Raw genomic sequence first — 12,056 nt, 5'->3', positions numbered from 1 at the left:
CATTTTAGGTGAATGAAAGAATGGACAGGTACTAGAAAGAGGGAAGGAAAATTGACATGTTAGGGGAATTTGCTCCTTTATCTATTTTGTTGCCAATTTAATAAAACAATACAAGATGTGAGTTCAAAGAATGACATAGTATAATTTGAGGAAATTTCTGTGTTGTTTAAGATTTTATAAAAAGGCATAAAAGTAATGTAAAAAAGTCTTCTTTGGGTTATAATTATAGATAATTTGAAGAATACAGAAATGTTTAAAGATAAAATAATCACCTATCACTATTAATATTTTGTTGTATTTTCTTCTAGTGTTTTTTTCTACTTATGTATGTACACATGTTTTATTATATTTGGCATCAGCTGAGTATAGTTTTGTATCTTAATTTTGTCTATGATGAGTATTTTCTTATTCCTTATTGTAATACGTCTTTAAGGAGCTGAAGAGTAAGATATGCCATAGTAATTTAAGCAATGTTCCATTTACTAGACACTTAAGAGTTTTCCCAGTGTTTTACTTAACAGTGAAAATATCACCAAAAGTATTTGCTACTAATGGCCCAACTTCTGTCTGACCCTTCCATCTTCCCTTCCCCCAGAGACATTGATTTGGAGAGTCCCTTCCTGTAAACCTCCTGCACATTGTATTGGTCTTTGACTTGGGCTCCTGGGGATCCCAGTTCTGGGGAATTTGGTAATGTTTAGCTGAAATTACATTTACAGTTCTGCTTTGACTTGCCAATTTCATTTCCAGTGATATGGCAAAAATACGAAGACATATGCACATAGGCATTTATTATAGTATAGATGTAATAGTAAGAATACTGGGAAAAATATTATTAGAGATATTATTTCTAATATTATAATATTAGATATTATAATACATAATATTATATAATAACAAATAATAAATATATAATATTATATATTTATATAATATAAATTATAAATAATATTAAAAACTTGAATGTCTGTCAGTAAAAAACTAACTGGATAAACTGTGCTGCACCTGTACATTTCAGTGTAATAAAATATGTAGTGTATATCTATCGGCTATTATGAAACCGTAATATAATCTGCTTTTTAAAGCTTTTTTTTTTTTTTTTTTGAGAGGGGGTGAGAGCAGAGTGAGAGAGAGAGTGAGCACGAGCTGGGGAGGGGCAGAAGGAGAGGGAGAAGCAGACTTCTCGCCGAGCAGGGAGCCTGACAAGGGGCTGGATCCCAGAATCCTGGGATCATGACCTGAGCCAAAGGTGGATGCTCAACTGACTGAGCCACCCAGGCATCCTCAGAAAGTAAAGTTAAGTAAAAAAAGTAAGACGTAGAAAGTATGTGTAGCATACTATTATCTTTTTCAAGTGTGTGTGTGTGTGTGTGTGTGTACATATATAAAACAACAGTGAAGTAAAAATAATTTTTTTTAGAAAGGGAGAGAAGAAAATTATATAAAGGGAATAGGGACAGAAATTGACTTCTTAAGGTTTTACTTTAGATCCACACAGCTGTGTTACATAATTATAAAATAATATTAATTCACAAAAGCAACTCCTGAAAGCAACAGGAAAGTATCCAAATGAGTCTACTTGCGTATCCACTCAGTGGTATTACCACAAAGAGAAGGGCTAATATAAATGTCGTTAAAGGATGGTAATTTGACTTTATGTACCTCATAAAAAATATCATAGGGATGAAAGGAACTGGAAATAATCTTTAACTATGCTGGTAGTACTGTTATTTTGCAACTGTTACATGTGTGTTGTGGCATAAAGTCAATGAGTTATTAAGGTGCTTTCTGTCAGAGCTAGGCTTTCTCATCACGGGAAAATAGGAGACAGATATATGATTGTTGAAATAAAATAAAACTTTGTAGCCCAGAAGTTGAATTTGAAGCAACAGTATGAACTGTTGATGTGTTTTTAAAATACTTACTTTAAAATACTTCTTAGCTCTGCCCACTCAAAAGCCCTGGAAGCAATGATCAACCCAGGAGCTGTGAGCACCTCAGCAAACTTTGGCTCCTAAACACCATTTCCCACTCAAAGAAGGGCAGGCTCCTTGGAGAAATGGCTGGTCTTGGTCCTGGGGCAGGAATGTGTAATGTGAGACCTAATCACGTCCATTACAGTTGTGTCAAAAATTTCAGGAGTTCGGGAGCCTTTTTGTGACTTGGCTCACAATGGCCAAACATCAGATGACCGACAAAGCTACTTCATCATTAGCACTGATAAAAATAAATGAAACACATTTATTATGTGAGTGTTTCAATCCATGCTTTGGAGACCTCTAGAAGATTCTAGGGATCCACTCCAACCAGTGTTTTGAAAACACTGGTTAAAAAGGGGAGAAGAGGGAGAATCCAGGATTTAATTGTGCCTTCCCTACACAGATTGTACCACAGGGCAAGCTAATAATGGAAGAAGGAAAGTTCATTTTTTGTTTAAAGATTTTATTTATTTGTCAGAGAGAAAGAGCAGAAGCAGGGGTGTGGCAGGCAGAAGGAGAAGTAAGCTCCTTGCTGAGCAAGAAGCCTGATGTGAGAATGGATCCCAGGCCTCGGGGATCATGACCTGAGCAAAGGCAGGTGCTTAGCCAACTGAGCCACCCAGGCATCCCAGGGAAGTTCATTTTTATAGAAGTATTCTAAATACTAAATGAAAAAATGCTAGAAGTTTAAACCTACCATTTTATAACCACTAATGAATTAACAGATCTAGGGCTAGACAATGATGATTAATGACTGCTAATACCACAGTGGGAGAAATAGACATTGTGTCCCATCCTATGGGTAGAAGCCTGAAGACAGGCAGGCAGAGAGAAGGAATCTAGGTCTCTGTCTCGCCCTTCAGGCTGTGTTTCTGACAATCACTATCTCTCCTCTGAGACCCCACCCAGGTCCCAGGGAGTGTCCTAGCAAGGCACCAGTTTCCACCAGGTGACTCAGCTCCTGGGCTCCAGTGACACTACCATCTTCCTCTGCAGGTGGCGCTATTGCTAAGCCTTTGGTTACCCTTCTGTCTCTCTAAGGGTTTTCAGCCCTTGAATCACCCGTAGTCAGTTCCATGTTCTAAGTCCCCCTGGAACACCAGCTAGTCCTGACTGGGTCTGACCGATAAGCCTTCCCCGATGATCTAAATACCCTCCACCCCCTTCTCTGTTACTCTGTCCACTTATCCTGCTGTGCTTTCCTTCTAGCTCTTATCAACACCTGCCAGATTTTCTATTTATTGGTTTCCTCAATTGCCTAATCCTGCACTGGAGTATAAATGAGCAGATAGTAGGACTTGGCCCGCTGAATGGGGCCTGGCACAGGGTAGTGCTCACACAGATAAACCAATGTTCTTTCATCTGTTTGAGAAACACACATACACACTCTCACCAACCCAGGAACTAGACACCGGAGACAGAGAGGTGAATGAGATAAGGTTTTCTATTTGGCTGCAGGACTGAGTAGCAGGCAGAACCCAGCCTCTTTGGGCCTCAGTGCATTTTAAGAATCCTGTTTTTGGCTTGTGGTAGTTCCAAAACAGACTAGATAAGTATGTGTATTGAGATGAACCTGAAGGGCACCTGGGTTGCTCAGTTAGTTGAGTGTACGATTGAGAGAACCAAGCAGATTCCATACTGAGTGCAGGGCCCAATGCCAGGCTTGATCCCACACCCCTGTGATCACAACCCGAGCTGAAACCAAGAATTGGACACTCAACTGACTGTTCTCTCTTTCTCTTCTTTCTCCCAATCTCTCTCTTCTTATAAAGCCACTAATACCATCATAAGGACCCCACCAGTTAACCCCCCTCACTGAGCCACTTAGGCGCCCCTGAGCATCTGACTCTTTTTTTTTTTTTAAGATTTTATTTATTTTGACAGAAATCACAGGGAGGCAGAGAGGCAGAGAGAGAGGAAAGGAAGCAGGCTCCCTGCTGAGCAGAGAGCCCGACGTGGGGCTCGATCCCCGGACCCCGGGATCATGACCCGAGCCGAAGGCAGAGGCTTTAACCCACTGAGCCACCCAGGTGCCCCGAGCATCTGACTCTTGATCTCAGCTCAGGTCTTGGTCTCAGGGTTGTGAATTCAAGCCCTGCTTGGGCTCCATGCTAGGTATGGAGCCTATTTAAAAAAAAAAAAAAAAAAAAGGAGGTGCTCGGGTAGCTCAGTTGGTCAAGTGTCTGCCTTCAGCTCAGGTCATGGTCTCGGGGTCCTGGGATGGAGCCCATTGTCGGGCTCCCTGCTCTGGGGGGAGTCTCCTTCTCCCTCTCCCTGGCTCATGCTTGAGCTCCCTCTCAAATAAATAAAATCTTTAAGAAAAAAACCTCATCAAATAGTGAGATGGATCTATTGTTAACATGTATTGGACTCCCTGTTGGGAAATACCACTCACCTCACGTGGAATGGGATCTTGGGTATCTTCTTAGAGACCTTGAACCGGTCTATGTCCCCATAGATGTCGGTGAAGAATACTCCGGCCACACTTGTCACCTCATTCCCAGGGAACCGGGACAGCACTCTGTCAGGACCATGCTGACTGGCCCAATACCAGGCTTGGCCCCCGATGAGCAAGCCGCCTCCACTTTTCACAAACTGGATCAGCTCTGCAGTCATCGTATTAATGTAGGCACTAATGCAGTAAACTCCCACGGGAGCCCCCACTTCCGGCTGCACTTGTGCCGGAACCCCAGAGGCTTGCAGGATACTTACTAGTGATGGCAGAGAGGGGTGCACTCCAGTGGGAGCCGCAGGTGAGGGACAGAGCCAGCCCACCGCATTACGAAGAAATGGAGCAAAGCCAGCATCCAGCAGGTAGCCCTCATGGGACACCACCACCAGGCGGCCTTGGCCATAGGAGGAGGCAGCAATGAGGACCTGGCCCTTGTCATTCACCATCACTGGGAAGGCAGCCTCCCCAGTAAGAAGCAGTTCACATGGAATGGGGCCCTTGGGGACATTCCAGCCGGTCACTCCGTCCATGAGAGCCTCAAAAGCACAGGCTGGAGTTGTTGCCATGGTTCAACTAGCTGCTGCAGAGAAAACCAAAGACTCAGCTTGGTCGGAGCTGATGAAGGACTGAGTAGAAACACAGCAACTAAATGCATGCAAACAAAAACCATTTTCTGGGTTCCCTACTGTGCATCAACCACTGGGGTGCAGCAAGGAACACCGCAGACGAGGGCCCCACTATCATGAGTCAGATATTTCAGAAGGGAAAGGACAATAATAGGTAGAGAAGCAGATAAATGCAGTAATGAATAACTATTATGAAAGTAAACCAGTGATGTGTTATCAAGCATCTGGAGAATTTAGATTGTGTGACAGGAAAAGCCTAGATGAGGATGTGACTATGAAGCTGGAACTAACATTTCAAGTGAGATCGAAGTGCTATAGGAGAAGAACACACCGAGTCCAAAGAAGCACCTGGCAGGGTGGCCAGAGAGCACCGGGCAGGGCAGAGCAGAACGTGAGCGGCTCAGGGAGGGGCTGGGTTCTGCAGGGCCTGGTATGAGGTGACAGCTGGTGTGCAGAAGTTGATTTAACATTATGCTGTATCTCTGTGGACAAAAAGATCAGGCAACCTTTCAGAAACTGCATTTTGGAGAGTTGAAACACCTCTCAGTTTATCATGTCTGCCCTAACCTGTATGTGGGTAGCATTCCAGAGGTCTTTTAAAATTCAGTGTGCCTAAAATTGAGCTTATTGTTTCCTTAAAGCAGCTCCTCTTGGATAAATGACTTAAGCCTCAGTTTCCCCACTTATAAAAAGAGAATCGTACACCCCTGGGGGGATTGTTTGTGAAGATTAAGAGAATGCATAGAAAAACACCCTGTTGTGAGTGCACAGTAAGTGTGGAAGAAACACATGGGTCTGTCCCTTTGTTGACCTTTCTAGCTTCCCCAAGTGACAAGGGCCATGTCCTGGGTCCCCTGTCTCTTCCAGTCACCTGACTTCTAACTTCAGCAGTCGCCATGAAGGAATTTCCTGAGCGCACAGATGCCTCCACCTCAGATGCAGGTGCACAGGGGCAGCTCTGAAGTGGTGAGGAGCTGACACCCGGGGGAAGGGGGGGTGTCGGGGACACGCTCCATGGTGGTGGACCTCAGGTGCATTCTGGAGTTCCTTACAGGAGAAGCTGAGATCCAGCTGCCTGCAGTGGTAAAAGGCTCAGCCATGCACGCTTCACTGCCTTTCCCTCCTTCCTGGTTCTCCCTCCCCACCTCCTCACTCTGGCATTCTGGGCCCACTTCCCAAACAAACCACCCAACTCAAGTCCCTGTAGCAGGCCTCACTTTGGGGGAAGAAACTAAACTGAGACACCAAAGCTCTCCTCTACCTTTGGTTCCTTCCTGCCTCTCTCCTGCTTCCATACGCAGCCAGCGGCCCACCTCACTTTGCATCTTCTGTCCCCGGGGTCTCACAGCCGTAGTCACATCTAGACTAAGTGGATCTGGTTTTAGTGCCAGGATGGACTCTCCTCCACACTCTTCCTTAAGCCACCTTACCCACTTCTCTTCGTAATAACCCTCCAGTTTCATCGTCTCCCCATACGGTAAAAGCCGAGTGCCCCACTCTGGATCCAGGGGCTGGGCTCTCCGCCCTTTTCCAATGTTTTTCCTGCTGCAGTCTCCACAAACCTCTAGCAGGCTTGGCATCCCTGAACTTCCCCCGTATTTCCTGTACAAGCACAGCTCCTTTCCATTCCCTAACTTCCTTTCCCAGCCAGCCGCTTGTTTCTCAGTAATGCTCCCAGGAAAGGGAACTCACAAAAGAGAACCAATACCCACACGAGCATCAGAGGGCAGGTGGGTGATCTCCGCTTTCTGGTGCAGCCGTGGGGAAAAGCAGTGAAAGAGGTCAGGACGCCTGAGGTCAGGATCATGGTAACTACTTTTGAAAGAGAAACCAGGAGATGAATAATAGTTCCCCCGACTCTGACTGCAACTCTCTAGAAGTAGATGCGGGCGAGCGCGCAGACACACTCACACCCATCAGATTCCTGACTCACACGTTCAAAGAGGCGAAGAAATGTGTTTTGAGACGAACAGCAAATAGCACCGGGCTGGCTAAAGGAAACGAACCCCTGGACCAGAGAAGAAAGAAACAGGCGGAATGAGGGCATGTTCTTGGGCAAGCTTCCGACACCCCGGCCGCGCCCGCCTGCCCAGGTGCTCGGTCCCCGCCCCAACCGCAAAGCTCTGCGACTGGCAAACTCACGGTCAGTAGTCGGTTGTGCCGCGCTGGCTCCGGGCGCTGTCGCCTTTTGTAGAGGCGCAGTGGATGGTCTGGAGGCTGGGTGGACGGGCTGGGGGCGCGCAGTTGGGGCGGTCCTGGTTCCAGGTGGAGGGGGCGCGTCGGGGCAGGGCGGGAAGCGGCGCTGGGTCTGGAGGTGGAGCTGGCGGGGCGCAGCGAGAGGTCGGAGAGCCCGGCAGACAGGGTGCTGCGGCAGTCCGGGGTGGCGGAGTACGCCGGGAACTTTTGAGGACGGCGGGCCAGGGAGCGGCGCGGTTGGGGCGGCCCCGGGCGGAGCCGGCCTGGAGCAGAAGGCGGGCACTACCCCCGGGAGTCGCTTCCGCTAGGCGCCTCCCGACCGGATGCAGTTGGGGCGGTGTGGCGGCTTGCGGGGCTCCTTCGGGGTGCGTGGCTGGTCCTCGCAGGAGGCAGGGTTTCTCAGGCTGCAGGTTTCAGGGCCGAAAGCGGCCCTCCGAGAGTTCCGGGATACAAGAGGGAGGTTTGCAAAGTTGCTGTCACGCTTGACGCGAAAAGCAAATGCCAAGTCCCCAGTAAACCACATTCGGGGAAAACAAAGCCCAACCGCAGCGTAACCCGGGGCCCAGCGATCGTCGCTGGGAATCAGGCGCTCCCAAGTCCGGTCGTGGGGTGCAGCCGCAGACAACCGCGGCTCCTGCGTTGCAAGGCTGCCCCCTGGTGGTCAGCACCTGCCCGTGCTCCCCGTGTGGGCGGAGAGTGGACGCTGTCCCGGGAACTCAAGCTAGAGCGCTGGGTTCGCCAGTGTAATAGAAATTAGTGCCACGGATATTCTTGTTGCAGGGTTTCCTTTAAGTTTATTCAACGCAACACTGCTTCCTATCAACGTGAGATTTCCTTCTAGAAAGCGACTCAGCCATCATTTGCCTAGAAAAGTATTTCAGAACCTCCAGACTATTCCAAATCCTCCACCCGACGACACCAAATACCCTGTTTCTGACTCTTCCCCAGGTTGCGACGCCACACTTACTTGTTGGAGCACCGATTAACGTCGGTTTCTCTCATAGGCTCTCTTGCTGGGAGTGTAGCGTCTGTCCCCGCTGTGTCCACCATGGCTAGTTTCATTTCTGTCATGTAGTAGGCTCTGGTTGCTTAAGACGTAAACATGTGGTTGGATAAATGAATAAGCATCTGGAGAATGTTCAGGAGATGTCTGCTGAATTAGTAAATAACCGAGTCTTTGGAGGATGAGTGGAAATCTGTTTGGCAGGTGGAAGTCCAATGTGAGCTGAGTTAGTTGAATTCTTAGGTTTCAGACCAGGAAACAAGCCTTTGGGAAGGAAAGTGGAGTCAGACACTGGGGGAGTGGGTCAGGAGAGGGCCATGTCAAATGCTGACTTTAGGGAGGGTCTCTATGGTTTTAATCAGACTCTTCCTACATCACTGTCTTTATGGTAAAGTAGCACTCTTCTAGAAGGACTCCCGAGAGTATTTTGGTGTTGATCTAATAGAAGAAAGGGCTTTAAACCAAGGTGGTTTTTCCATGGCCGGAGGGCGAAAAGTACCTGTGGTCATCCAGGTGTCTGCCATCTGGGAGCAGGAGTTGGCTGAAGAATGGAAACAGAACAGCATAGGAAACTGCATGACCATTCGTTTGTTTGTTTGTTTGTTTGTTTCAAATTTTTAATTTAAATTCACTTTAGTTAGCATGGAGTGTATTATTATTTTCAGAGGTAGAATTCAGCGATTCAGCATTGTGTAGCGTTGTGACGGCCAGTGCTCATTCCATCGCGTACCCTCCTTAATGCCCATCACCCAGCAGCCCATCCCCCCACCCACGTCCCCTCCAGCGACCCTCAGTTTGTTACCTACACTTAAGAGTCTTCTGTGGTTTTGGAAAACAGTGTGGAGATTCCTCAAGAAATTAAAAATAGAGCTTCCCTATGACCCTGCCATCGCACTACTGGGTATTTACCCCAAAGATACAGATGTAGTGAAAAGAAGGGCCATCTGTACCCCAATGTTTAGAGCAGCAATGGCCATGGTCGCCAAACTGTGGAAAGATCCAAGATGCCCTTCAACGGACGAATGGATAAGGAAGATGTGGTCCATATACACTATGGAGTATTATGCCTCCATCAGAAAGGATGAATACCCAACTTTTGTAGCAACATGGACGGGACTGGAAGAGATTGTGCTGAGTGAAATAAGTCAAGCAGAGAGAGTCGAGAGTCAATTATCATATGGTTTCACTTATTTGTGGAGCATAACAAATAGCATGGAGGACAAGGGGAGATGGAGAGGAGAAGGGAGTTGAGGGAAATTGGAAGGGGAGGTGAACCATGAGAGACTATGGCTGAAAAACAGTGTGAGGGTTTTGAAGGGGCGGGGGGTGGGAGGTTGGGGGAACCAGGTGGTGGGTATTGGAGAGGGCACGGAATGCATGGAGCACTGGGTATGGTGCAAAAACAAAGAATACTGTTACACTGAAAAGAAATTAAAAAAAAAAAAGAGTCTTCTGTGGTTTGCCTCCCTCTCTGTCTTTATCTTATTTTATTTTTCCTTCCCATCCCCCATGTTTGACTATTTTGCTTCTTAAATTCCACATATGAGAGAACTCATATGGCATTTGTCTTTCTCTGACTGCCTTATTTTGCTTAGCATGATACCTTCTGGTATCATTGCAGATGACAAGATTTCATTCTTATTGATGACTGAGTCATACCACATCTTCTTTATCCATTCATCTGTCAATGGACATCTAGGCTCTTTCCATCTTTTGGCTATTGTGAACATGGCTGCTATTTTCTTAAAGGTCCATTTAAGATGTGGCAAATGAAAGATGCTGGCCAGCATGGGTCTGACTGAAAGGTGTGCAGGTGCAGCCCTCAGATCCTTGCTACAACCTGGAGAAAAGAGAGACTCCTCCATGAAAGTCAGCATATTCTCATTGGGCCGGAGTCATGTGAGGTGCTCTGGGAGATGAAATGGTCCTGCAGTCAGTAAATCTCAGAAGACAGTAGACGTGATAGAACTGTAATACCACTAGGATTTATGTAGGTGTGAAAATGAGAAGGAGTGGTTTCTAGTCATCAGAGATGAACTTACAGGGAAGGGGGCGCTAACATTTAGCTTGGAAAAACATGAATGTTGTGTGCGGGCAGATAAGAGTGGAGGGCATTACACCATGAGACCACATCATGGTCCACAGCATGGAGATGTCAGTGTGAAGTCTGATTTGACAAAAACGTGCAAATGTTCACTGTGACTGAAACTTGGTAACAGCGATTGCAGGAGCGAATTAGGATGATATCCCAGGAGGCTGGATTGGAGTTTGTAGTCTGGAGGGAAGTTTTTAATAAATGCCAGGTAGTGGGTGCCTGGGTGGCTCAGTCCTTAAGCGTCTGCCTTTGGCTCAGGTCATGATCCCAGAGTCCTGGGATGGAGCCTAGCATCAGGCTCCCTGCTCAGCAGGAAGCCTCTTTCTCGCTTTCCCACTCCCAGTGCTTCTGTTCCCTCTCTGGCTGTGTCTGTCTCTGTCAAATAAATAAATAAAATCTTAAAGAAAAAAAGAATGCCAGGTGGTAAACACTGAGGCTCCCTCTTCAGCATCTATTCCCTTCCTCACCTCTACTGTCCTTTCTAAGCAGATCCCAGTTTTGTTCAGATAATCTACCTGACCCTTACGAGATCCAGTTGCAAGGGTAGGTATGTATTAGCTGAAGCCAAGTATGCTAGTCTCTCTCCTCCGTATACTGCAATGACTGGCTCTTTCTGGGTCATACAAAATAAATAAGCATGAACAATATGATACTTAATTGTTAGGCCTCAGCAAGAGGCATACACAAATCACAACTGTTCCTATTAACCTGTGGTACATCAGCCCATTTTCTTCAAGCAGACAAAAATGCTTGCAGTAATTCCACTTTCTCACAAAGCCAAATGCGGGGGTAACTTCATACATAAGCTTTCTGATTATGGGCTAGCATTAAGAGTCACGGGCTTTCTTCAGTTATTTTTAGTTATGAGTTAAACTTAATGTGGTCCCATATATCCTTTCCCTGAAGGGCCCCAAGAATCTGGAAGGGATTAGCCAGCGTCTAATTTAGGAATCAGGGTGGTTGAATCCACCTATGTGCATTTGCTGGGATGAGTCACTGGAGAGGTTTACTAAGTCACTAAGATGACCCAGAACAGGTGCCTACAGCTGTCTTAAGAGTAAGTACTGTGGTGGCCATGAGAGTGCTCTGCTCAGATCTCCAATTGCGGGAAGCGGGCATGTACTTGACAGACAGCCCCAGCTGGTGCCTCTGTATCCTGGTGCTGGGGCCATGCTGGGCCTCTCCTGGCTGGTCATTAAGGGGACTAAAGGGAGGAAGCAGGCCCATTTGTGGGAGAGCTGGGACTTTTCTGTGGTTGAGGGACTCCCTCCCACTGGCCTTGACGAGACTTTCTGAGACCTGCCTGCGGTGTGAGCCTTGCCTCTCCCGCTCCCTCCTTCATGAAATACCTCAGTGTCTCTTGGCCCTCTCAGCCTCCTCTGGTCCCTCTCTGTTTTCTCTCAGGGGTGTTTCCCTTAATAAATCTCTTGCACATCTGATCTCATCGTGGCATCTGCTCCTTGGAGGCTCCGGGCTAACACTTAGAGTGTTATAGTTATATCTCCCGAAGCTCACGTGCTCAAGTGCACGTATTAAATTTGTGTTATAATGGCAGTGAAGAGGAACGTCATTCCCTTGAGAGCACTTAGAGAAGCCTCACCCACTACATTTTCATTCTTTGGTACATTTATGATAACCTTTGTTCAAATTACATGGTCTTTCTCTAGGGCAAGTTCCTGCCTGCCTGTTCATCTAAAGCAATGAA

At 46.9% G+C, this 12,056-nt stretch overlaps 1 protein-coding gene across 1 annotated transcript in view; it reads right to left on the bottom strand.

Annotated features, from left to right (window-relative positions):
- The window catches only part of LOC309844619 (uncharacterized protein), a 66,257-nt gene that overhangs the window by 16,242 nt on the left and 37,959 nt on the right, over positions 1-12,056 (bottom strand). Inside the window, exons 9-13 of the mRNA XM_082691717.1 lie at positions 11,417-11,555; positions 7,605-7,887; positions 6,991-7,516; positions 6,319-6,728; positions 4,375-5,002 (exon numbers count right to left, since the gene is read on the bottom strand). Coding sequence (XP_082547843.1) covers positions 4,375-5,002; positions 6,319-6,728; positions 6,991-7,516; positions 7,605-7,887; positions 11,417-11,555 — 1,986 coding nt within the window. The remainder of the gene's footprint in view (positions 1-4,374; positions 5,003-6,318; positions 6,729-6,990; positions 7,517-7,604; positions 7,888-11,416; positions 11,556-12,056) is intronic.

This window comes from Mustela nivalis, assembly GCF_964662115.1.
Source record: "Mustela nivalis genome assembly, chromosome: 12".
In the NCBI taxonomy this organism is placed as follows: Eukaryota; Metazoa; Chordata; class Mammalia; order Carnivora; family Mustelidae; genus Mustela; species Mustela nivalis.
Note: the sequence above shows the minus strand (reverse complement) of the source record. Positions and strands in the feature narration are given on the sequence as shown.